The sequence below is a fragment of the Coloeus monedula genome (assembly GCF_965178545.1).
Source record: "Coloeus monedula genome assembly, chromosome: 2".
Taxonomy (NCBI): domain Eukaryota; kingdom Metazoa; phylum Chordata; class Aves; order Passeriformes; family Corvidae; genus Coloeus; species Coloeus monedula.
Genome location: NC_138782.1, coordinates 82291746 through 82318985, shown reverse-complemented (window position 1 = coordinate 82318985; position 27240 = coordinate 82291746). Strand labels below are relative to the sequence as shown.

Genomic DNA, 27240 nt, shown 5'->3' with positions numbered 1-27240 from the left:
AAGACTGACAATACAAAAGACAGATTTTGGAATAAGGCTTTAAAATAAAAACATGAAAGTAAAAAGAATTTAGGGCAAGATAAATATTATTTCAGTACCTCAGTATTTAGTAAAACAAGATCCTGGAGTAATCATAACACAATGAAGAACAAAAATGAAATAGCTATGGTGCACAAGAAAGCCAGAATTTTGATGTGTAATTCGTTATTAATTGCAGCTACTTGACTACCCTAATTTTCAGATTGGTAGACAGATACTCAAACAGCTAAATAACCCTGAACTAACCAAAGTAGTTTTGTTTGATTATTTAAATCTGTGATTATATACCATAACACAAAAAACTTTCACATATGAAACTCAAAATCTGAAGTTTACGTAGATTAAAAAACAGTATCTTTGATGAAGAAAAGAGACAAGGAAGTGTTTGCCAAGTGTACACATTTTTATTAATTCACTATTTTGGGATGAATCAAGATTGCTTTCACCATAAAATCAGGTATTTATACTTACAGATAAACTCTAATTCTCTCAATGATTTAAAGTTTAGAAATGAGAGTTTATATCTGAAGGAAACCTGGCAAAACACCTCTAGCTTCTCTTTTAACAATGGACAATGCTCTCTTAACCTGGTGAATAAAATCTAATTACGTTTCTTGTTATGAAAGTCAAAGCGGATTTTCAAACTTATTTGGGAACATGCTGAACTTTAAACCTACCTTTTCTTTACAAAAATATTATAGACAACCCCGAAGAAAATGTTATATAAATAATTATGCTAGCAGAGATGGAATAACACTATTTCAGATAAAAAGGAGAAAGTTGTGCATTTGGAATAGGACTGATATTTAGAAATCTCATAATGCATTTTTTAGAAAGGTAAAAATCTAATTCAACAAAATCTCTAAAAGCTTTAAAATACTCAATTAAAATACTCAGTCTTGCTGAGTGTACAACCATAAACATAAAGGCATTTCTCCCCCACAATTAATAAAGGACAATCAAGACTACATGAATAACTTAAGTATTTTCATATGGCTACTGTTTTTAACTTCCTGTAAAACTATACATTTTCCTCCCTATTTCTTTCCAATTCCTTGGTCTACTCCCCAAATATCATTAAATTTTACCTGTGATGGAAGCTATTCTTGCTTCTATTTCAGACATGTCAGCACTCATCCTTTTGGCTTCTCCGGAAACAAGGGCTGACGGTGGTCGGGCACGAACATCTGACAAGCTCTCAACACTGCTCCCACGAGATGGGGGCAAACTCAGACGGCCAGGATCACCCTGTCAGTGATCCAAACAGTCACATTTTGTAAAAAGAAAATTCTGCAGAAGCCCGTCCATAATATGCACCAGTATGTCTCTATAATGTGCATTTTAAAAGCGACAAGATATAAAATTTATAGCACAATAAATGGCAATAATTTAACTTTTACTGGTATATATGAATGAAATATCTGCAGCTTTGAAAATAATCTAACTTTACACAGATAAAAAAATCAGTAGAATTAGGCCAATATGGTCATAAGACAATCTTTTTATTTTTGCATTCTACTTGAAATAAACCAAGGTATTTTCAAAATTCACCTAAATGTTTAATCCTTTCACGTCATACTAATATTTTGGTTATAAATTAAGGCAGCAATTTTCAAACATATTTTTCTAATCTAATAAATCCCTTTAGATAAAATAAACAATTTAACATTTCACTGGAGATCTTATTAGAGGCTTCCAGCTTACCTTTTTGGAATCATACAACGTTTTTCCATCCCTTTTCATATTCTTCTCCTATTACTAACTGGATCAAATTTTGCACTATTTTGAATGATGACACTCATGTTTCAGAGCAGATACAACACTTATGTCTACCCATGTCCATTTTGTTACTATAGTACAAAATTGCACATGTTGGCTTACCGGCTGCTTGGCTGTATTTTTGATTTGCTGTGCCAGTTTTGACTCTAAACGTTTAATAGTGTCATTGGTAGAAGCTCCTTGGAAGTCACTTGGTTCCATGTTAGCATCACTCTTGTTACTCGTGTTTGTAGAAGTGATGTCCATGAATGAACCTTGAAACCAGTAACAAGGAAAAGCATTTGAGAATGTGCACTAAAAATACTGAATGTGCACTAAAAATACTGAAGTGCATCTCTTCACAGGACAGCTCTCAGAAGTCTAACTTGCCTTTAAAGCAACACTTTTGAAAACCTTTAATGAGAGACAAGTTTCATGACTGACACAGATCAATTAGTATAAGAAGCAAGAGGAGTGAATAAAGAGTATGTAACTAAATACTGTGATAACATTCTGAAGTCAAGCTTTATCTCTCTTTGAAATTGTTACGAGTAGGTGTTATATTAACAACACAACAAGAAGCAACGTCATTCACAATTAACCACAAAGACCATCATTAACCACAGAAGAGCACAAATACCTGAAAAGTATCAGCCAATACATATTCACAGTCTGAAGTGATAAATTATGTCTTAAAATCATACGCTGAGAGGTAGAGGAAAACTAGTAATCAGTGAAATGTTACAGCTGCAAAGATTTTGTTAATATAAAGGTCACTAAGCTGCAAAGTAGCCAGTAAAGCTTTATCCAAAAAACCAGCAATTTCTTTGGAGATAGAAAATAATCCAACCAAGCAGAGGAAGCTGAAGACATGTAAGATTAAAAACTACTGAAGTGGAAAAAAATGTAGTCTAAACAATTAGGTGACTAAATGATCTTTTTTTTTTATTATTAAAAGGATTTCTCTGAGGGCGAGACTACCTGAAAGTCTAGCCCACATTTTGTTCTATCCACCTTTCTAGTGATCTTTCTTGCACTTATTTTAAATTACTGTATCTACTGCATCTTAACATAAAACAAATGCAAGTTTAAATTGTGGAGACTGCAACTTAAAGCAGGTGCAGCTTTCAAGAATAGTGAGGAATTTTAAATAGACAACTCCTAAACATTACATGTAAGTGAAAGGGTGTCAATTACTAGCAACGTTCATGAGGAAAAAATGGAGACATTAAAGCTGGGCATTTGGAGACAGCTTATAATAAAAGCTTTTTCTTCGTTACAGGTACACTTCAGCAGAACCATCTGAGAACACTAAATATGATGTGGTATGAGGTATTAACAAAATAAACAGGGTCTGCTGATGCTTAAGATTTTGGAAATCTTTTCCATTTTGAGTTCAAAATCAATATAAGAATGTGCTTTATAATCTATCTGCATCATTTCATATTGCTGTTCTTTTTCTCTAACTTATACAAATGTACCTGTGCTAGTGGCAGAGTTGCTTTGGCCTTCATCTGAATACTGGCAAGGATACTGCAGAGGTTCATCAGCTCCTGGAAAGTACTGTGAAAAAACAATAATTATTTGATAAAAAAGTAACTAAAAATTGTTTTTAAATTATTTAAATACTACCTCATAATTTATAAGTGTAAATTATATATTACATTTATAATAATTTATTTATAAGATAAATGAATGCAATTATTTTTAGTAATACATTAAATACACCTATAATTATTTATTTTCTCAAATCCATTATGAGTTATTATACCCCTCCAAAGAGAGTATATATAATTATATATATGAAAGACAAATTATTTCCCTTCTCTACTGCAATAGTTTGAAAATTTTTGTCAAAAGGAGAGAGGCAAAAGAAAACACGCAAGCCCACCTTTGGAGTGGGATGAAAGGCACACCTTTTGTAAATAAATTTCCCATCTTAATAGTTTAAGAAATGATTAAAATACTTAAAATAAATTTTTATACCCGCATCAAGTGTGTCATTATTTTAACAATTTCCTCCATGGATGGTCGTTGTGAGGGATCCTTGGACCAACAACGGGTCATTAAACTCTCAATTGGCTTAGGTAAATTTTTGATCAGTGGTGGCCGAGTACCTGTAATTGAAAAACACCCTTAAATTTTTTAAACAGACTATAAAACAACTGAGAGTTTCTGATCTCTCTCCAGTATTTTGCTAAATAAAGAAAGGAGAACACAGAGTTAATTGTTGAAGGAACTGGTCTGTACTTAATTTTCTCTCTAACAAACAAAAATTGACAAAAGAAGCTCCTCTGCACTACATAGCAGCAGTAGAAAAAAAAAAAAACCCAACTTTTCCTTCAGTACAGGTTTGAATCCATTCACTGACTGACCAAATACAGCATATTACAATGGCTAAAGAAATGTTACTTCTTTCTGAAGAGTGAAGTTCTAGGCCAAACTAGGAAGCAAGTAGTAACAGTCTTTGGCTCCTAATGCTGTATCCACAAAAAAAAAAAAAAAAAAGAAAAAAGAAAAAACCCAAAAGACTCAAAGTATTTTTGAAAGCCGATTTTGCTCCTAAGAATGTCCTGAAAAATTATTAGGCACTGGAACTACCAATTTTTGTGCCTTTTTCATGGCCTGTACTCATTTTTAGTAACATTTTACTTTAACGATTGTGTAACTATACAGCTGTTTTTTGCTTCAACTTCCTCCTCTTACTACCATTTCAATGGGAACAATTAATGGACAACCAGTTGTGTTTGATATATGAGACACACTGACAGTTTGCAGAGAAAACAGTAAGTATTTAAGACTATAACAAACAGAACAAGTACTACATGAACTAAGAATGCCACAATAGTTTTAAGTGAGATGAAGTACACTAACACTTCCTTCTTAAAAAGAAGGAAAAAGAAAATGGAAAAAGATAAAAAAGGTAAAATTTTAAAGCAAAAGTAGGTACAGATAGGGAATTTTCAAGTATACTCCCACACCTTACTGAGGCTTCTTGGTTTACTATTAGATTAACACACTTAGTTTTACAGTTAATGCTTTTATGCAAGGCACTTATCACTCCTAATCTCAATGTCCAGTGTCCTTGAAAAACTGGAGAATCTCTTTCTTCATTCAAAAATGCCATTTGCAAACATCTCTCTTTGTGCATTTCTATGACTATAATATTCATTGATTCTATCATTGTCTGCCCCACTCTCTTCTTTGAATAGGATATGCCTGTGCTCACCTTAAGCTTCTACAATTTACTACTGAAGCAATGACACTCAGGCAGAGTGCCAGCCTTCATTGCTTGTTTGTTAATTTTTTCTTCCAGAAAGTTTGCGCTTGCTCGGATGTTGTCCATCACAAATGGCAGAAACTCTTTGCAGACATTCATGGAACTACTTCACTATCATTACTTTAGTACTCAAAAACTCTGTTTTGCCATGGTACCCAAAAACACAGCAGTATAAAGTTACAACTCTAGCATGAAGATACTACAGTCTACTCTACTACCCTGACCAACGTTACACCACTGCTTTAAAGAAAGCAGTCCATTTGAACACAACCACTGCGCCCTGTTCATAGTCTAAGTGCTTGAAGATCTGTTTTGTATAGTACCTAGCACAGTAGGGTGCTGTTCCATGAGTGCAGGTACCTAGGTATAAAGGTAAAACCATTCAAACAGCAGAATAAAAAAAACAACCCCCAAAACACCACAGATGAAAAACAAAGTAACATTTTTAAAGCCTAATGGTCCCAGACGAGGTTTCATAGCTTCTAACATTTCTAAACACAGGTTAAGTTACTTAAAGTTACACATTTCTTGTAGATGTCCAATTAAAAAAAAAAAAAAGACAATGTAGCTAATAAAATCATCATTCAACCAGGTCAGACGTTTTTCTCAGATCACGTCTAAAATGGAGTGCTGTAGTAATGAGGACGTTGCTCTTTATCCTTCTTTGCTCATACACCACTTGAACGTAGCAAGCACTGTAGCAGCAGCCAAGTAACTCAAACCCCACACTGACACAAAAGTGGTAGCGTCTAACTGTTTAGTCTTTGTGACAAAAATGCATATTTAATGAAGCATAAAATGGAAACACTAGTAATTTAAACCTGTACAGTTAAGAGTGTTTAGCAAATTCGTAAGTCATATACACAACTTCAAATGCAATAAAGTATCTTCAACTCACCATTGTGAACTGCCCACATTATTCGGAAAGCTGGACCACCAATCTCATCGAAAGGTTTCCTACGGGTGATTACCTCCCAGAGAATAATACCCCAACTGAAAACGTCACATTTTTCACTGTAATTGCTACCTGGAAGAAAGCCATCAATATAATTTGACTCTTTTCTATGTAATACATTAAAAAGAAATACAGTTTGAGCAGATCATAGAATCAGGTTGGAAAAGAGCTCCAAGATCATCGAACCCAAATTTTCACTGAACACCACGATGTCAACTAAACCACAGCATTAAGTGCCATGCTGAGTCATTTCTTTAATGCTTCCAGGGATGGTGCCTCCACCACTCCCCTGGGCAGCTTGCTCCAATAAATACATAGCTTTACATACTTACTTTCACTCCACATTTATTTTGCTGAGAAAAACCAGTTTTCTAAAGCTGGCTGATTCATGCTAACTTAAGCCTGAAATCACTTGACAGTATGACTGTTAAGAATGCCCCTCTCTGGGAATCAATCCTTGGAGTCATCTTGTAATGATAAAACACATCAGTTTCCTTATATAATATAAACTGCAATTCATTAGGTTTAAAGAATTTCTTGTATTCAGGGTTTAATTGATTATGTTTCTTTCCTCTAAATATTCTTCAATTCACTTCTTCCAACCTTAGTCACAATATGCTAGCCAATAACATCTGTCATATCCATTACTCTTTATTAATTACAGGTCTTCAGAAGAATTACTAAGTTACCATATGAACAAATCAGGAGAGTCCTCAATTCCTCACCATCTTACTTCCTCCTGTTCCTGGTTTATTATTCTTATTCTTTTTGTAATGTCATTACTTAACTAAAATTCTCTGACTGTAAGTTCAGTATTTCTAAGACTCCTAAGGTGCTGAAGACAGGTAGACGACATAGAATAATAAATAAAAATGTTCAGAGGCTACAAAGAAAGAATGCTTTGTAACCCTAACTCATGCAAACACTTATAAGAAATGTGAATGGCTAATGACATGAGAATAAATGTGCAAATATAAATTATAGGAGATTTGTTCATCTATCTTCAAACAAGGATTAAAATTGGCATATAGTGGCCAAGAGATTTTTTTGTTTATACCTAATCAGAAGGCATTATTCAGACAAATCATTTCAGTAACAGGGGAATTAAAGAAGTCTAGTTTCATGTGAATACCCAGCATATAGCACCAGTTGCAATAGGCTACACTACCCGTGAGCCAACTTCCTCTGCCCCCATACCACTGACAAGCTGCAGGGCAAACAGCCTGTTCTCTGGCCAGTTCTTGCAGTCCAGCCAGTTTGCAAGACAAACAAGAAACAGGCTGCAGCATGAACCACAAGCCCTCTTTAAGTGAAGGCATTAATTTGGACTTTAAAAAACTCTCTAAGAATGTGGATCTCTGAAAATCTTTTCACCTGTATCAAAGTAGCTGAATGTAGCTAATGAGTTCAAAAGGCACAAAGAAGAAAAACAAAGTCAGCTTTATCAGTTGGCTTATTTTCAAAGGTGCTGGGGAAGAAAAGTCATGTTAAGCAATGGCAGATCACTAAGGGAAGCAAAACAGTCTCTATGCAGTCGCAGCACTTCTGTAACACACAGCCTATGAAACTAAAGGAATGCTGTTCACCTGTTTGAGCAGTGAAATCCTATTTTGTGGCTGAGAAGTCTTGGACTAATTCTGAAAAGCGAGACTCCAAAAGAAGTGAGTGAGTATTCTGCATTGTTTCTTTATGTGAGAGACTAAGATTGCACAGACAATAATTCCTCAATATATCCAATTATCCCACAGCAATTTTAAAATACTTTCTTTGAATGGGAGTTCTGATATTAGAATTGCTCTCTTTCACTTCATCCTGATCTATATCATATTATTTTCATTTAGATTACTTGACCTGTACAAGGCTTTAGGTGCCCTAGTGTTTAAAACGGGGGGAAAATCTTAATATTACGGCAACTACTCCACTAAGCACCATCTTCTGCGATAGATACTTCTCATGCCTTTATTGTTCTCATCTGGAAACCTTAGTATTAGAACAGCACCAAATTAATAGCAGCCTTTATTCCATTGTTGAATCCTGATGCAATAACATAAACAAAGAAATTTTTAACGATTTTCACATTTGAAGTGGTTATTTTAGTAGTTTAATGACTGTTTCAAGAGTAACTTGATATGCTGCATCATAGAAGATGCATCATACTAGATTCTTTCCTTTCCTTGATACTTGTGTTTATGTAACGATTTGTCTATTTATCAGTAAATGCTTTCAGTTAAAAGTATGTAAAAACAACTGTAAACTAAAGGCTTTTTGCTGCTATCCAACAATACAACTGCAATACAAGATTTCTTTTTTCTGCCTTGCTGGATTCATACACCAGAGGAACTAGGATATGAACTGTAAATCCCTACTACAATACACTTATTTATATCCATTTTAGATTAAGATTTTGCACCAAAAAAATCTAGCTTTAACACTGATTGTTCAATTGCTTATTTCTAAAAGAAAAAAAATCTTCTATTTATACAATTTAATTTAATAACAAACAAGTGTTAGGAAAGAAGCAGTCCTGGCTAAAAAATAGAGGAAGTGCCCAAATATAAAATGACATAATGGAAAAATTTCAGGCATCAGAGTGAAACAAATAACCCTTGGGTGGGTACTCTAAGCAATACGTGGAAGAAAATGGTACCTTCAGAACAAAAGTTCCAAAGGTGATGTTTGGGAGGAATCCTAAAACTGTATATGGACAGCCTCTGGAACAAGGATAGTAGAAGAAAAGAGGCCACTTGGATCCAGAATCTGGGAAACCACTGCTGCACATATGCACTTACCAAATATATCAAATCAAGGACACCTGCTTCCTAAAGCAGTAGGATGACTTTTCCAGACCATTGCTAAATTGCATTGATAATTAAGGTACTGACTGGTTAAAAGGTGTTTAATCTGCCATTTAATATCTACTGGATTATTTCTCTGATAATCATGCAGCAATTATAGCTATCTAATTATCAAGTGTCATCAGTCTTTCCCAATTACACTCCAAGAAATAGCTTGTTTTCCTACTTAACCAAATTAACTGGTATTAACAAGTTCCTCAGTATGCAGGAAAGAGGAAGTACATCGAATCTTTAGATTACACAAAAAGCAGATGAAGATGGGAGTTACAAGAAAGTGGGGGATCAAAAAAGAAGGTAATTATGTTCAATTTAGAGACACTAACAGGGAAATTCTAAAGTTAAAAGCTGATCAGAGTAGGGAGTGAAAGTAATGACAGTGTATTTAAATGTCACAAGAGTTTGAAATGATTTAAGAATCTTAGAAACAGCAAAATTGTGGGGAAAGAGCCCTCTGGCTGTATTTTACTTACAAAATAAGGAACTGCAGCTGTCTAAAGGTACTCCTTATATAAATCTCATTTATGTCAGCAATGACAAATAAAGGTACACATAATTCAATGTCTAATATTAACATGAGAGAGTTGGTTCAGTGCTGCTCTTCAAACCTCTGCACAATTACTTGACAATATACTCTTGTACAGATTTAAAAAAAAAATGTTAGACTTCTGCCAAATCTCTTTCAGTTTTTACCTCAAACTTTAGTAAACTTTATTTTAAAGACTACATGATGCTCTTACTCTTACATCACGTTAACTCACAGTTGCATTCCTAAAAAGGAAATGTAATATTGATACTGAATTTTTATTACCTTCAAAAACTTCAGGTGCCATCCAAGCAGCACTTCCTTTGTTGTTGGTCATGTGTGTTTGAATATCACAGGCTGTACCAAAGTCACAGATTTTTAGAACTGTCCCCCCAGCTACTAAGAGCAAACTGTCAAAGAAAAAAAAAGGGTATTAATATTGTAGAATAAAATAGTCTGATAACAAACCACTGATTTTTTTTATCCCAACAACTATCATTCTAATATAGATGAATATCTTAAGGCTTTGCATCTCAGTGCTTTATTTTATAATCTGGGAAATATGTACGGTCATTTGTGTCTAATGTGAACAGATTACATATTTTAAAGTAATCCAATGTGTGTTGTAATTTACTGATATTTCTACATGTTAGATTTTAAATAAATATCTTTACCCATGGTAAACCACTAAGTGTATATTGAGAAAATTAGTCCTTCAGATGCCAGGGGCTGAAAACGAACAAGTGCTGTAACAATTTTACTAAAAGAAGAACAATCAAGACTCCCACTAATGTCAGTCAATGTATCTATTTATTTAAATGGAAGGACTTGAAGTTACATGTGAACAACTTTCTAAATCAAAACTGGGGAATACAAGAAAGAACTAAAGATTTAAATTGTGGCTTCATGTTATAATTTTACCTGGTAATAACTGCAGGTTACCACCAAAAAGGGATGATTCTGCTGATCCTCAAATATCTCTTTCTATCTAATCTGTGGAGCCAGATCTGAAGCTGTAAAATGAGTTGGATAACAAACTGACTGGGTAGAAAACTATTAAATTTTGTTTCGGTGGAAAGTGATGGGAGCTTCTGGCAGGGGTGGCAGAACAGGCAAAAGGAGGGGATAAAGGAGGACAGTCACGTGGCGAAAGAGCTCTAATGCAACAGATTAAATATGACATTAGAACCAATCAACCCCCCCGCAATGTCCTCTTATTAAACACCACAGCCGTTCAAAAACTGGAAGATTTTAAATGTCTCTGATTAGAAGCCCTATTTCTAATAAAATCCTCTTCCATAATGCAGGGCAGGAGAAGGGTATTCTTCCAGTTTAACAGAAAGTAACTGAATACAGTTAATTTTCTGTATCATATACTGTCATTCTGTAACTGAAGTTTCAAATGCACAGCTTTCATTTGGAATGTAGCATAGCCAAAAGTTAGTACCAATTAAAGGTATTTCTTTTAAATGCAATAAAATTATTATAAATGATCTTAAAGTCCAACTGTAAGAAAATATGAAAAATGAACCATAAACCTACTTTGGTGGTTTCAGGTCTCTGTGAATTAGAGCCTTTGGCTTCATACTGTGGAGATATGCCACTCCTTGGGAACACTGTAAACACCAACTCATGGCATGTGCAGCAGTATAATGAGGCAGAGGTTCAGCACCATGCAGCACTGCAAAACAAAGGCACAAACTAAAAAGAACTTTATTGCATATTACAACAGATACAATGGAGTTAACAAAATACCAGTCAGAAAAGCTCTGTGGAATCTAAGTAATTACCAACACCTCATTACTGCAACTAAAAATATCCTTCTACAGACTGTTAAAATAACAGAAATGTCAAAATATTTCCCATTTTTTTAGTATACTTTCCATAATCTTTTGTGTTAAATTTCAATATGAAAAGTGTTGCTTGTTCTCAACTATCCCTGGTAAAGTCTGTGTTAAACAAATGCTCAAGACATTTACAAATTAAGGAAGAATGTGTTCAGATGTTCCACTGGAAAACCTTAAATTACTTGTATAAAATATAAGAAACTGGTATCAAGAACAAACCAATGGATTGAAAAGAGATTTTAAAAAGCACACTTCTTTCTCCTTAAAATTATTTTAAGAATTTCAAAGAACCACATAATTGTTGGAAGAGACCACTGGAAGTCTACCAAGCAGGTCAAGCAGGCCACCTCCAGCTGGTTGCCCTGGGCTGTGTTCAGGTGGCTTCTGAATAGTTCCAAGAATGGAGATGTATTTATGAAACAACCTGTAGTTTAGACCATGTTTGCCCTAATACTAGCACTTTAACTCCAGGAAGTTGAAATGATACTCACCATTGTACAGAGAACCTCCTTCAGCATACTCCATAACAAGACACACCTTTGGGGAGAAGGGGACAAAAAATAGGTATATTTTCAATGCAGAGGCAGAAAACAGCTAAAAGGGAAGTTCCTTGAGAGCAACTACAATGACTCCATACCTAAGCTAATGGAAAATATATCAGTCAGTTTGAAATGTATGTACTTACATGTAAGAAAAATGAGTTTTTCATTTAGTTCTCATTGTAAGTTAGAAAATAAAAGAATGACCTCCCTCCTCTTCCTCAGTCTTAAAAAGCAAATACTGTCTTCAAACTGCAGTTCACTGTCCTTTACTTTTTTCCTTTAGCGGCTTACAAAAAAATTCATTAAATACCATGTCAAAAGAATTTCACCAGTACTAAAAAAGAAAAGGGATGCAGCATTATTTTAAGCAATTAAGCCCATACAAGCTAAGGATACATCTGTCCCGTCACAGTACTCTCTTTTCTGCTTAGAGAATTTGTGGGACTGTTTGCAGCTGTGGCAGAAAGCAAGCAAATCCTGAAAACTGCATGTAAGAAAATAGGAACTGATTTACAAGCTATAATCATGTGTTGCTAATGCATTTACTTTTTGTATTGCTGATTTGCAATTAATAGGACTGTAGATATGAATGTAAATACATATGTAATATACCAAATGGCGATTTGACAAACTCAAGTATAACTGATGTTTAGAAATAGCTTTGGGGTGTTCTTAAAATAATTTATTTTTCATAGCAGAAGAAAGAAGAAACAAACACCTGAATATATCAACCAACCTACATATCTGTATATTTCCTTATTATGGCTAAAACATAAAACAATATACAATAGATACATTTTTAATATAAAATATATGTTCTGTTCATTGAGGCTTGCATAGGTTAAGCTAGTCACCTTTTGTCATACTGACATAAGCTATAACTTACTGGATTTAGACAGGCTCCATATAACTTGACAATATTGGGATGGTTTACTCGTGACAGTTGTCGAAGCTGCAACACAAATCACACAGTTTCAAACCATGGGAAGAAAAGGCTTTATTTTCATAGCGATAAATAATACACCACACAACAGCAAGTACAATTTTCTACATCTGCATAACCCCAGATGGTGATTTTAGGAATTACAAGACTAATGTCCCTCTTTGCATTTTATTGTATGTAATCAGGTTTGTGTCAAACTGGAACTGGGTTTTAAAAGAAAGTTTGAAGAAATTACATTTAAAGAAAGTATTTTTTCCAGACTGTAGTAAAGTCACTCAAATCACAAGCACTGTGCAACTATGACCTCTACAGATTTGATGCTCTTCCTAGAGCCTTCAGTTTTGGACTATATAAAAATTGTCTGATTAAATAAAAAAAAAATTAGGATCATACTGGCTGTTTTCACAATATAGAAGATACATGTCCTAAAATCCCCAAGCCCACAATCCCATAAAATAATTTAATATTAGAATGACATAGTTCCAATAACCTATTACTGTTTGTACTCACAATTGCACTATTTTGCATTGGGTTTTTCTACCAGTACAGAGTAGAAGCAAGCAGAAAAGGAGTATTTTTCTTTTTACACAGACTTCTGAAGTAGTTTATGCTGTCTATGGAGCAAACACTATTTTATCTATACACTTCAGAAGATCTAAAAAATCAGAATGAAATATTTCAGCTGATGCTTGCACTGTGCAGGGTTTCCTGAATAGCAGTAATTACTGAAGCATTTCTGGGATTACCTGCTCAGATCTCTTTTGAACACAAAAATCCCAAGATCTCAATCAGATCTACTCAGTGTTACACTAGACTCAGATTATTAACCTTAAAAACTTCCCACGGTAATGAACAACATATAAATATTTACAGAGGCCTATTACAAACATGCTGTTTTCAGCCCTTTAGTGTTTTACATTTCGCTAGAGTTAGTTCTAAATTTAAGAGTTTTGTTTTGAACATATTTTGTATATCTTGAATATCCTCAATTATAACTGAATAAATACTAAGCACCATGTCACAATATATGTCATTTAAACATTTGATTCTAGAAAATATTATGTATCTTGGGAAGTTTATCAGTGTATCTGAACTACTCGACATTTTTGAAGAAGTAGACATTGAATGAAAACAGTGATTGCCTTTAAGGTAGCAATGTACTTATATACAAGAAAAAAAAAATCAAGTTATTAGAACTGCTGAAAAAACTCAGAAACAGTTTCAAATATCAACCTGTTTGTACTGGAGAACCTATGCTGTAGCCCCTGGAAGTGTTAATCAGCTCCAAGGCTTTGGTAGGTATTCCAGCTGCACCCTTACTTTAGACTGGGACAGAATCTAAGAACTGTTATTTCCCCAGTTGTGTGCCCTCCTCTCTCCCACACTCTTGCCTTTCAGTTTTTATGAAAAGCAAACTTAAGGAGCTGCAATGTGCTTCAACAGGTTTCCTGTTCTGCAAGACAAGGGTCCAGGCCTGAACTGGGTACCACAGGCAGCATTTATCTTGTGATAAAGACATAGCTTTTAGTACACTAAATGCACCCATGAATTTCAGGAAACAAGCTCTACCAAACCCCATATTTTCCATCAAACTTACTGTACCTCTACAATGAAGGCTTTTCTTTCAGATTCACTTTCTATCTGTTTAATGGCTACATCTTTAGCTCGCCATTTTGCCTTGCAGACCACACCAAAGGCTCCTCTTCCAACAACCTAGAACAAAATACAAAACACTAGAGTTAAAACTTGAAATGGTTTCATTTGCTGTGCAGGACTTCATAAACAGAAAAGAAATTTAGTTCAGAAAACTGTAGATACAGGCTTGAGTTTTGCAGTAGGAATTGAATACTATGCCATTAAAGCACAACTGGTCTTAGCAAAGCTTACTCAAGAGACCATTTACAGAAGAATTGGAAAACACACATACAAAACATTTTATTAGTAATATGCAGTAACAGTATTTCAGAAAAGTATAATCTCAGTTATTTAGAACAAGCTTTGCTCAGAAGAAAATCAGAAGAATGAGAGCAATTTTTTTTTTAGGTTTCATCTGTGAAATTATATCTATCTGCTGTACTTGTTTATTCTGTCTAAGAACAGGAATTAAAACTTTTGAATTTTAAACGCATACACAAACAATTGCACAGGACCACGATGAAATTGGGATGAGATGTTCAGTGTCCTTAGAGTCTGCCATAAGATATCCACGTAAGATGCACAGAACATTCCCCATTCTGCTCCGTTAAAGAACGGGACCTGTTGATTGTAACCTCCTCCCCCAGGCAAAGCGCAGGGCCTTGACTCTTGTCCTGACGTAACACACGCTAACTATTTTCTTGCATTCCACAGTGAGGTTGGAAACACCAAGCCATGAATGATAGCTGAGCAGCCAACAAGAATAGTACATATAAACAAATTGGAAACAATGAGTCACTGGAAGATATAAAAGTCCCAAACTAGTCTTCCTTGTTATTTCCTTTTCTGTCTCAGACCACGTTTTGAAGAAAATTGCCCGTTTTCTTGGGGTTGGCCCACCCTCCACCTTCTACTGCCACAAGAGTTGTCCATTACAAAGCCTCTACCCACCTTGCTCAGCACATGACCAGACCTACAGAATAAGAAAAATCTCATCAGTTGGTGTGTGCCGTAAGTCTGCATTTTGCAGAAATGGTAATTAGTGAGCACATAAAAATCCACCATGCAAGCACCTGGGAAATACTAAGGACAGTTAATGAGAGAAGGATGCCACAGAGCAGCTTGTGCAGGATGAAGTGTATTGGCAGTAGCAATACAGTTCCAGATCTGCTGCTCCCCTACACAGCGAAGGAATCCAAACACGGTTATCACAGTGAGCGGGAAGAACTCTCCCTTCCACTTAGGGAGAAGGAGGTGGACGTATAATGAATTCTCCTAGGTGGATACAATTGGCCTTATGGTGCAAGCCTCTGTGAGACACATTTTAGAAGGTTCCTTTTCTTAATATACCTTTTCTCATAGTCCTTCACAGTTTTTGACTACAACTCTGTTACATTTAATCCAGTGATGGAAACAAAAAGAGCTATTTGAAAATAGCGCATGAATGCCAGCTAAAAGATTGGTCACAAAATTTAATGAAGTAATTAGATTTTTTTTTTTTTTTCTTTACTTAGCCTGAATCACTTTTTTTCTGGCTAGTCATAGCGTTCCTTGCTGAAAAGACTTGCCCATATGTACAAATACACTGTATGTATTATTATGTACATGATTTTAATATTATGATTATGCAATATATACTACATATATTTTTATATAGTAAATATATTTATTTTTCATATGTATAACAAAAACCAGAAAGCCCACGTATCTGTTGCATTTGACTTCACATGGTCAAATTCAGCTCGTAAGTCAATATAAACGCATACTGATCCTCCACAGATAAATCCATGACTATTTGCAAGTTTCATCCTGAGAACTGGTACATATATTTCCAGTTTTTATACTGAAGAAATCATTATTTTTCAATGTTGTTGAATTTTTTAACAATGTTTCTATTAAATGAAGAAACTAAAAGAAACAAGTACACTGCCCAATGTAATTTGCCATGAATGTCACAATATTTGGGTTTTAGTTGAAAAGTGGAATAAATTCCAAGAGTCAGATGCACTTTAAGAACTCCCACTGATGACTGGAAAAAAATAATAATAAAAAATAAAATCAGTGTCAAGCACCAAGAGGAAGAGTTAACCAGGCAATCTAAACCTAATCACATAACAAAAAGCTGTGAGACCATCAGGTATGTAAATTTTATTGTTGCTGAAAATAGTTTGATAAATGATTATGCAGTCAAGGTTTCATAACAATTTATCAGTGACTTGGTGCCTGCTTAGGCAGAGGGTTGAACTTGAGAAGGGACATGAATGCAGTGAATATTTACCTAGGATACAGGGAAAACAGAAGAGCCGATCCTCCATTAAAGCAGCTCAGGCTTTTGAATAGCACATGAAAGGAGCAACCATCAGAAACAATGATGGATCTGATACAAATTGAAGTTTACCATATGTGAAAACTCAGTATGTTTTTCCTACTTAATCTGGAAAACGTACCTTACTCATAGCAAAAACCCCTTTATAATCGACAGAATGCAGCTTGTGGTAGAGTCCATTTACATATAATTTTCTTCACTTAAACTTCTTTGAAGGAGTTAAGTCTTAGATTTTGTCAAAACAGTTTAAACTACGGAGTTTCCTTCAGCACTGTGTGCTAGAACTAAGTAACTTAATAGCAGAGGAGGGAGGCACTGCCTGAACTTTAGTTTCTTCATACTCATTCCTTCTTGTCCCCTGCTGTTGGTGCCACACCATATGTTTGGGCAATAGTGCATATTCGGAATTATATGAAGCACGGTAATGGAATTATTGACACAACAAATCAATAAACAGCAGTTGATCTGTAGCACTGTGTATGTTTGGAAAATAATCTAAAAATAAACACATTCTTTTGGTAAAAGATTTTGTTCCTCTAAATATCTTCTAGGAGAAAAAAGGAAAATATAGGGCAGATGAGACATTTAGAAACAGAATAAGAACAAGAAGAGAATTTTTCACAGAAGAGAATTAAGTTTGTCAAAAACCACTCGGTACATGACACAAAAACATTTTAAACTGGGAGTAATACTTAAAAGAGATTTAAAGATTGAAAAGTGCATTAAAATGTATTCTTCTATGTATAAAATTCATACCAGTAAAAAGTTACATTCTACTGTGTGACAAAGTGACATGGTGAAGGACAGTGCCACTTGCATGTTTTCCAGATAGTGTATTTAGAGTCTTATTTAAAGAATATGAACCATACAAGAGCCCTGGAACAAGCATTACCTCTGTCTCTGTGTACAAATAGTATCAAATGCTGTACATAAACAAAGATACATGATACTGACTTGTAAGTATGTAGACTATACTGACTGGTAAGTTATGTAGACTAGAAATCATGCAGGAAATAGAGACTGCAGATATGTTAAGACCTTAAGGATGTATTCTGTCCTAAGAGATGTAACCAGTAATTTCCCCTCTCCCAGTAAAACAAGAAAAATGCATCCATTTATTCAGATGCACCATAATCCCCTAACAATGTCAAAACTTTGGAAGAATCAATTTCAACTTTGCTCTAACTGCACAGGTTTTCTATTAACTCAAAACCAAAAAAATGCTAAGTTGTTCTCTCTATCCATAAAGTTTCCATGTAAGGTAGTTCTACATGCTGGATACCTAGTGCTTTTCTTTCTAAAAAAAACTTGCTGGATATATAAGACAGCAATAAAATATAATAGCTCCCTGGTTAGCAGACGTAGTATTCTTTGGAGAACTGACTTCATAATTTGCAGTATCTACTGCATGACATGCTTGTTTACAATTTTGGGAAAAAAGACAAGCAGTTACAAAAATCCAACAACAGAAACCAAACAAAACCCGTGCTTCCAAAGCGACAGCAGGCTTTAAATTATCTTTAATATCTATGTCACTTTGTTTACTGGTGTATTGGCAAATGAGATGATATGCACGCAAACTGAACTTCTGGATCTCTCAAGTTCCACTACACAAGAGAGTGGAAAAAAAAGAAATGTTCTAGAATGCTTTGTAAAACACACAAAAAAAATCACATTTTAAAATTCAGTTGCTTCTACTCACTCTGTCTACCAGAGCTCCAGGAGTATCAATAAGGTATACTAATATTTTCAGGTTTTCACATATCTGCCCTTATGACATATGGAGCATAAATTTAAAAAAAAAAAAAAAAAGGGCCAAAGGAAGCCATGAACAACAGTGTACAGCTTCTGAAAATAAATGCCTACACTTTCTATCATTCATTCAAATAGCCTCAAATTCCAGCTTTGGTTCCTCTGTGTGTGCTATGCTTTATTAAGTAGGTTGAAGCAAATCGGCCCCGTGCCACAGATGACTGTGGCCAATACCCTGGCAGCACTTTGAGGAAGGAGTTTGGATGTATCTGCCAATTCTTACAGCTATGTTCTTTGACTGGTTAAGTTTATTTGTACTAGTGTCAGCCCAGCTCTAAATGTTGCTTTTCCTTTTCCTTTCTGGGATTCATACAGCAATGAAGAAACCTCCAAATCCTCTCTACTCCCCCACCCCCAAAACCCCTACTAATTTTAAGTAAACTAAGTAATTTAGTTTAGATTTGGTTTCTAAGTCTCAACTTAAAAGTTATGCAAAACACCACAGGAAGAAATATTTCTTCCTGAAAGAAACTGCTTATTAAAATCAACTTAGATTCTTAATAAATATAGCCAAGTTCTGCTTGACACAAACTCATACAATTGGTCCCTACTTAGGGTTTCCTCTGTTAGAGCTGTATAACACTGTACAGTTTTCATTCAGTGACTTGTCTACCTGAATTTAGTTCTAAGAACTAATTCTCTTTTCAGGTTCTTTAGAACATGTTTATGAAGAATCAAAGTATCATCTTATATGGTCCTGAAATTATAGAATCAAAGAATGATTTGGGTTGGAAGGTACCTTAAAGATCATCTAAGTTCCAACCCCCCTGCCGTGGGCAGGGACACCTTCCACTAGATCAGATTACTCAGAGCCCCATCCAACCCGGTCTTGAAAATTGTGTCTCCAGAAATTCTTCCTTTGCTCTGAACCAACCCACTCTGCATTTTGATAGCTCGAGTCATCCCAAGAAATGCACGCATCTCAAAGATAACAGTTTATCAAGTTATACTTTCATTCTGGCTTATCACAACTAATTACAAGCTGAAAAGCTTTTACACACTGATAGGGTTTTATACATCTGTCTCAAGAACAGAACTCATATCAGCAATTAAAAAATACCAGCAATTTAAAAACATTAACAGAACAACTGTCTGATGCTCCAGTATGAATCAATTTGTTCTGTTAGAGCAGCCCAGAGAGTGCATTATTGTTTTAGAAACAAAATGTTGGGTAATGAGGCACTCAGGGTACAGGACTCCAACAAGAGTTGGGCTTTCTGGGCTGGCACTGTCTAAAATTACTGGTCTTTGGGAAAAAACCAAACCAAAAAACCAAACAAATACTCTGCAGCCAGTAAAATACTGCTGCAGTCCACTGGGTGGAACAAATAAGGGACACGTGAAACTCTCTCTGTTGTTTTAGTTTTTTTCTTAGGGAAAAGCATTAGACATAGAATTCTATTATTATCTCATAAATATGGCTCTTGCTTTCATCACAGAACAGGAAGGTCTGTGAGGTTTCTTTCCCATGTGTTCTTTATGAGACTGAAGTATGAGTCTATTTTACAGGACACAAACTGATTCACTGAATATATCTGCATGTGTTGAAATTAGTATAAAGTGTCACACTAACAGTTTAACTAGCTTATTAGCCATCTTCTAACTCACTGCACAGTAAATTTCATCCACATGGAATTGGTGTTGCATAACTTCTGCTATAAATCCACACCCCAGCTGACACTTCATCTATTTTCTTATGTAGATGAAGGTAGATGAATTTCTTATGAAGATGAATGTAACTAAACTAAATTTAACTAGTTATTTGAATTAATTCAGAAACGTATTAAGACCAAAATCAGAGAAAATACTGGCATATGTTTTCACCACATGCTTATTTTTTGCCTTTGTTTTTGAACACCCAGCTTTGCACCTTGAAGTCTTACTGAAAAAGGCTGCGAAATTCAACTGACTTCAAATGGATTTCTAACTACCGCCCTTGGTTCTTGAGAAGCAATCCTTCTGTACTCATGTCAGATACCCAAAAATGCTGTTCAAATCTCAAATCACATCTGGTTCTTGTCCAAATTTCTTCCAATTTTCCAGATTGGTATCCTACAATTGGAGATGATCCCCCAGGACACAGAAACACTGGAGGTAGTAACAGTTTCATGTTCAACAGCAGCTTACACAAACCTGCTTTACCTTGTAATGGACATAATCAGTCACTGCATCTCACTAACTTTTAAAAAGTTACCTATACGAAGGGGAGCAAAACCCAGTTGCCTTGCTGTATTGCTCATTCTCTTGCCTCTGAACTGCTTTGTTCCAGAATTGGAAGGAACACATGTAGTTCCCAGCACACTATTCAGTTAATGAAATTAGTCAACTGTTTCAAAAATATCTAAGATAGGTGGACGTACCATAAACTGCATCTCCTTAGTTGCTGGGACCGTAAGTAAATTTTCTAAGATATACATTTATAAAGCTTACCTCTTCATCTCAAAGACAACATTACCCTAATTCCCTTAGAATTAACTACTGTTGCCCTCATAGATTGCTGAAAATAAACTTCACTGTGAACTGCAATATACTAGTAAAGCATTAAACAACAGTTTTCAAATAATTTAAATTCAAATTTCAGACCATCCAAAAGTAACTTGCAACTACCAATATGGCATTAGTTTTTTAACCTGGCTACATCAGACAGTGATGGGGCAGGGCCACAGTGTACATGACCAGACACGTACCTTTGGCTGTGCAATCCAAGGATACACACATCCTGTGATGAAGAGGTCTATGTTTTGGTCATGTATGGGACTGTTACCCAGTTACATGATGGAGGAAAGCCTGTGGAATTTTCAGGAAAGACTGGCAGAGAATAGGCTGCCAGAACAATTAAAAACCAAAGTCTGTTGTTTAGATGTGGAAGCTCGTCTGGGAAGAAACGACAGTAGTGTTTAGGCTAGATTTAAATATGAGATTTTAAAATAAGGCTATTAGGCTTTTTATTGCTAACTTGAGTTATATAATTTGTTCAGTTTCTAATGATTTCTCTATCTCATACCTAAAAAATTAAAAAAGGCCATTTTCACAATTGAAAACTTGCATAGTAAAATAGAAAACATTTCTGTTGAACACAAGTTTTATGTTGTTTCTCCCCTTCTAGTTTTGAAGATGCTCCTGCTGTGTCACATCAATTTTGATTTGACTCCAACTCTTTCATAATAATTGCCTCTATATTTTACTTCATTTTAAGCACTTGAAATAACAAAAAGGCAGCCTGAAGCTGGAGACGTGTTTGACTGGTGGGGAGTAACACTACACTACAGTTAGTCATGTGCATGGTATCTTAAGCAAAATATGGTATATTCTTGTTTTTATCCAGCAGAGTTCAGGCAAACCTAAATGAAAGTGCACTTAGAGATTCCACATTTATTAGCAAGGTCTCTGGGCCTGCAAGTATTCCAGAACTTCAATATCTATTAATAAACCAGTGGCAGAGTGGGACTGCTATCTGCGGACAAGACAGCCTTGATAATACAACAGCAAAGCTATGATTATAAAAGCATTTGAGTTTCCAGTGTAGACCTCTTAACACTCCATTTTGAAACATTTGAAGCTTGCCAAGCATAAATATGACTATTGTGAGATATTACAGCCACTTAAAATCCTTGAAAACTTCTGAGCCTAAAGTAAGAGCACAGAAAATAGTCAGTAAGGATGTGTTTTGACTACAAAGTTGACTATTTGTGCTGAAATTGCATCATGAGTAATAGATCAACACCCACAGCTGAGAAAAGCAAGGTCTAAGTATGATCCATCTGCTTCGTTTTAAAGTAGGTCTTTTTTCTTCCTCTGTGCAATGACATTTAGACTGTGTTCAGCACTAGGGTGTCCCCATTGCCTATAAGAACTTCTGCTAGGACAGGTACACTCAAAATGCTATGCCAGCTGTCACTGGATTTTTTCATGGAGACCACACTTTATCAGAGTTCTGCTTATAAACATGAGTTTTGTTATCTCTAACAAAGATACTGCGTTAAGAATAATGCAACAACTTCATTCAACGAATTTTTACTTAGGCATAATCTCCAGATACATTTTGTGCCGATACTCCTGTTTCTGTGAGTGCCAGGCACATGCATGGGACGCAGACAAGCTCTGAGCACTAAACCTTAGAATGCTGAACTCTAGTTACACCAATTACACACTGTGCAGCTCCACACTTCCTATATGTAAACCAGCAACATAATCCTTGCTAACAACCTCCCCACGGGTGTTGTGAGTATTAAAGAATTGTACAGCACTTTATTCATTCAAAGGACTATGTCTAACACAGCAGATATGCTACTCACTTCTATGAGCCATCACGGGGCATCTTTACACGATAGGTAAGTTCTTACCCACTTGAACTTTCATTGTTGGGTGAGAAACTCCATTTCTCCCAAAACATGTGATTCGATCCCTGGCTATTAGTAAGTGTTGCAAAAACAACAAAAATACCTTCACTTCAGAACAGTTCAATGCATAAAAGGAAGCAGAACAACTAGATTTACAGAAACAAAAATCTTCTTGATTGCCAAATTCATAGAAAGAGATAAAAGCAATCTCTCGAAAGATACTGTCTTCTGAAAATTTCCTGTGCCTGCTATGGCGAAAACCAAAGTTACCACAATACTACCTGAATACACCAGAAAGTGCCCTGGTGCTCCATGGAAATATCGTAGATTTTAAGGTCTGTGAACTCTCCCCAGAAGCCCAAGCCCAGCAGGATAATGATGAACAAACCAGTATTAGCAAACTACACTAAAAGCTTGAACACAGGTTGTCCTACCTATAAAAGCTACTACACAAAACTAACTCCACTTCCACACAAACTTTTTAAGAAAAAGAGAGTAATTATTAATGAAAGAGAAAGATGTTAATCTACAAACAAAAGCACAGAGACTGTTTCAGGAGTCTTGGATGCATATTAGGTCCAGACTCTACAAGTTTGCTTCATCAAATTCATTACAGATCCTCATGAAACAACTTCATTTCTGTAGAGAACTTAGCAGGGGAGGAAGGAAAAAACTCAACAGCAGCAATATTTTTGTGCAATTCTGAGAGTTAACCAACACTGTAGTATATAGATACTACTGAGCCCATTATTAAAGCACTCAAGCTATCTTAGATCACACCCACCCTACTTTCACAGGAACCCCGGAGAGATGAAAGGTACACCTGAAATAATTTTACTATGCGATTTTCACAGAAGAACTTCCTTCCAACTTTGTTATACAATAACTGAATGTCACTTCCTGGGTAACATGCACAGGTCACAAACTAAATGTTACACATCCATAAGGGCAACATCACTAGCCAACGTCAGGAAAAAAAGAAAACTGTTTATCCTTACAGCTCATAGAGCTGTAAATTTAGCAAATCATTAATACTGGTGCGATCATTATACATGCAATGGCTCAGTTTGGTGGCAAAAGGTGAAAGCAGAGGCAGAGAGAACCAGAGATCTGAAAGAAACATCAGAATTAACAGTTTCCTCTTGTGACAACGCTTGACAGCTATGTTTGCCACCCATACTAAAGTGGGTGGTAAAATGGGCGGCGAAACTTTAACATCCCGAATAAATCTATCCCGTTTAAATAAAACTCCACAGTAAAGCATCCAGCAGCAGGGCCGGCAGAAGTAAGCCGGCACCTCCGCTCCCCAGCCAGACTACCTTTGTTCGCTGGTGCCAGCCGCTGCAGCATCCACAGGGGCACAGAACCCCCGGCCAGGTACACTGGGGGGGGTCCCGGCATCTCGGTGCACCCAGGAAGCGTCCGCGGTCCCTTCCGCAGCGGGGGGACGCCGCCGGGGAGGGGAACCCCAGGGGCGCTCGGGGTCAGGGCGGCGGGAGCCACGCTGGCCGCTCCCGGGGAGCAAGGGGGTGCGGGGGACGGCGGGACCCGCACTCACCTCTTCCACCTCGATCTCTTTGTAGTCGATTTCTTCGAAGTTGAGGACCGGGGGGGTTTCAATCATTTCAGCGGAGGCGGCAGCGGACATGCCTCCTCTTTCACCGCAGGGAGGAGAGGGGGCTGGGGCTACGCGAGGGTCCGGCACCAGGCAGCCGAGGGCCGGAGCCGGGGCTACGCCGGGCTCGGCGGCGGTTCCTGGCGCAGGTCGGGGCGGGCCTGGCCGAGGCGCCGCCGGGGCCGCATTCGCGGCGGCCGCGGGCCTCACTGGCGGCGGGCACAGGCCCCGGCGCCGCCGCTGCGCATCCCGCGCCCGCCCGCACCCCCGCGGGGCGCCGCGCCGACTCCCCTAGGCCGCGGCCTCTGCGCAGCTCGGGACCGCCTCAGCCGCGCGTCCCCGGGCGAGAGAAGGCGGCGCCCCCGGGGCCGCAGCCGGGCTTCTCCGCCAGCCCCAGCGGCGGCAGCGGGCGAGGGGGCCGCGGCGGGGGTGGAGGAGCCGCTCAGAGCCGCGCCGCGGCCGCCGCCGCTGACATCAGAGCCGCTTCCTGCTGCCCCGGCCGAGGAGGGAGGGACGCAGGGAGAGAGTAAGGGAGGGAGGGAGCGCCGGGCGGGGGCGGGCAAGGAAGCGCCGGCAGCAGCGGCCTCTCGGGCGGCCACGGCGGGGCCACGGCCTGGCGGCGGCCCCGCCCCCACCCCGCCCCGCCGCCCGCCGCCGCCAGGGGGAGCAGCCGCGGCCCCGCGCCGGCGCCGCTTCCTGTTCCTGCCGCCAGCCGGGAGCCGCCGGCGCGGGAGCGGCGCGGGAGCGGCGGCAGCCCGGCCCTGGGGCGGGAGCCACGCTGGCGGTGGGGCCGCGGGGCTCAGCTGCGGCTGGAGGGGCAGAGTCTGGCGGGGCTCCCCGGGTTCTGGGCGGCTGCCGGGCACGGCCTCACTCTGAGGGGGGCCGCGTGTTACCGCCATACGAGTGTGGGGGCGCAGGCGTTTTCCCTCTGTGTGTGTGTATATATGTATGTATGTATATGTGTATATATATATATATATATATATATATATATATGTATGTATGTATGTATGTATATGCATATGCACGCACATGCCTTTTCCCTGTATATATGCATATATTTCTCCAGGGCAGGAGGTATTGTATGGGGTCTTGGGACGAGGGCAGCCCTTGTGCTCTTCAGCGGCACTTTCTCAGGGGAAAGCTGTGTGTAGGAGGGTGGCTGTGGAGTGGAGGGTAATGGAGCAGTTGATGTAACACACAGTAATAGAGAGGTAGGATTTGAGAATGAAATTAAGCGCTCCCTCTCCAAGGGAGTCTTGACCCACTCCTTCCCTGGGCTAGCTCCTGCTCCTGCTTCTGCTTTTGGCTGGAGCACCTACCCCATCAATGTCTTGGTGGTAAATGTCTCAGGCTGACACTTTAAGGCGGTCCACGGTGTGAAATCGGTGCTGGGATGAGTGAATAGAGCTGCTGTGTTCCACTGAAACAGCTGTGCTTCATTTTGATATGTTTAGCCTCGGGGCTATATATAAAAAGTTATGTTATTGTACAATACTATTAATAGTATGTAATTTTAGTAGATCTAGTAAGCTTTCCTAGATGTTCCTCTGCTAACGTGCTAGTGAATGTCTGTACCTCAGAAGGAAGTCTCATAAATGTAGATATATCTGGTTTACAGAGCTAGCCTGACAAAGTCACATAAACAATTAACTAGGAAAGAAAATACCAAGGATGAATATGGGCAGTGACCTAATCTCATGGTGGCTCAGCTGTTGTTAAAAAAGCCAAAGTGAAAGTACTTCTGTCAGAGCTGCTGCACTTTGTGACAGGTTGCCATTATGGGTTCGTTCCCCTCTTGCATTTTTCTGTCAGCTTTTGTAATTTGTCCAGGATTTTCAAATGTACAATAATCCAGAAATCCTAGCCAAGCAGTCACAGTACATGTTGACTCTGTTGAGTTCAAGCTGAAACTTGTATGCAGAGCCGGTTGGGTTGGTGGAATTATATCGCCCAAACAATCTGTGTGTGTGTGGGGAGCAGACTCATATCCTGAATGTGCTGAGTTTTTGTTGCTTTTTGATTTTCTGATACAGTTTGGTCTAGAAGGATCTAAAGAGTCTTCTGTTAGACAGGGGAAGTTTCCTGGTGTTACAAAATCTGGCTAATATCTGCTTCATCCAGCAGTGGGGTTATCCTGAGCCCCTACTTTCTTAGGTTGTTTATATGTTTGGATGTTCATACTGACCCTGGCATACCCTTATACCCAGAGAAGCATTTGTTTTCATTTTCTCAAAAGCCACTATTAGTGCACACCTTGGTCATGCTGTGACACAGTCCTAAAGTATTGTGTTTATACCTGTGTCGCGGGTTCGGTTTGCAACCGGGCGGAAACACCAATTTAGTGTAGTGGTTTGGTCCAAAATACTCATTACTGTTTATCTGCTGTGAGATAAGAATTAGGAGAAATGCAAAGCAGGCACCAAACTTGAAAGAATATAAAGTTTATTAACAGACCTAAAAGAGGGAAGAAAAAAAAATTATACCACCTTCAGAACTCTCCTCCTCCCCCCACCTTCCTCCCTTCTCCCACTGACAATGTGAAAAAACAACCCTTAAGATGTTCAGTCTGTTTACCACTTCCATAATAACCTTGTTCAGTCCATTTAGAAAGAGAAGTCTCTTCTTGCTCATGCTATGAAAACATTATCACAACGAGACAGCCGCCCACTTCCAAATATTGTTCAGTCCCTTTAGGAAGAGGAGTCTCTCTGCCTGCGTGTGAGTCCTTTCCCCCGACTTGCAGCTTTTCCCGCAACTGCTTTCGAGG

General features: G+C 37.9%; 1 protein-coding gene across 6 annotated transcripts in view; it reads right to left on the bottom strand.

Annotated features, from left to right (window-relative positions):
• The window catches only part of MAP3K7 (mitogen-activated protein kinase kinase kinase 7), a 44937-nt gene extending 19942 nt beyond the window's left edge, over positions 1-24995 (bottom strand). For 2 of the 6 annotated variants that reach the window (XM_082300831.1, XM_082300832.1), the window contains exons 1-11: positions 24414-24995; positions 14345-14455; positions 12686-12751; positions 11749-11794; positions 10953-11091; positions 9696-9820; positions 5976-6104; positions 3784-3914; positions 3279-3360; positions 1921-2072; positions 1128-1287 (exon numbers count right to left, since the gene is read on the bottom strand). In XM_082300831.1, coding sequence (XP_082156957.1) covers positions 1128-1287; positions 1921-2072; positions 3279-3360; positions 3784-3914; positions 5976-6104; positions 9696-9820; positions 10953-11091; positions 11749-11794; positions 12686-12751; positions 14345-14455; positions 24414-24503 — 1231 coding nt within the window. In that variant the 5' untranslated portion in view covers positions 24504-24995. The remainder of the gene's footprint in view (positions 1-1127; positions 1288-1920; positions 2073-3278; positions 3361-3783; positions 3915-5975; positions 6105-9695; positions 9821-10952; positions 11092-11748; positions 11795-12685; positions 12752-14344; positions 14456-24413) is intronic. The other 4 variants (XM_082300833.1, XM_082300834.1, XM_082300835.1 and 1 more) reach the window with 4 other exon arrangements.
• Between the last annotated feature and the right edge of the window lie 2245 nt (positions 24996-27240).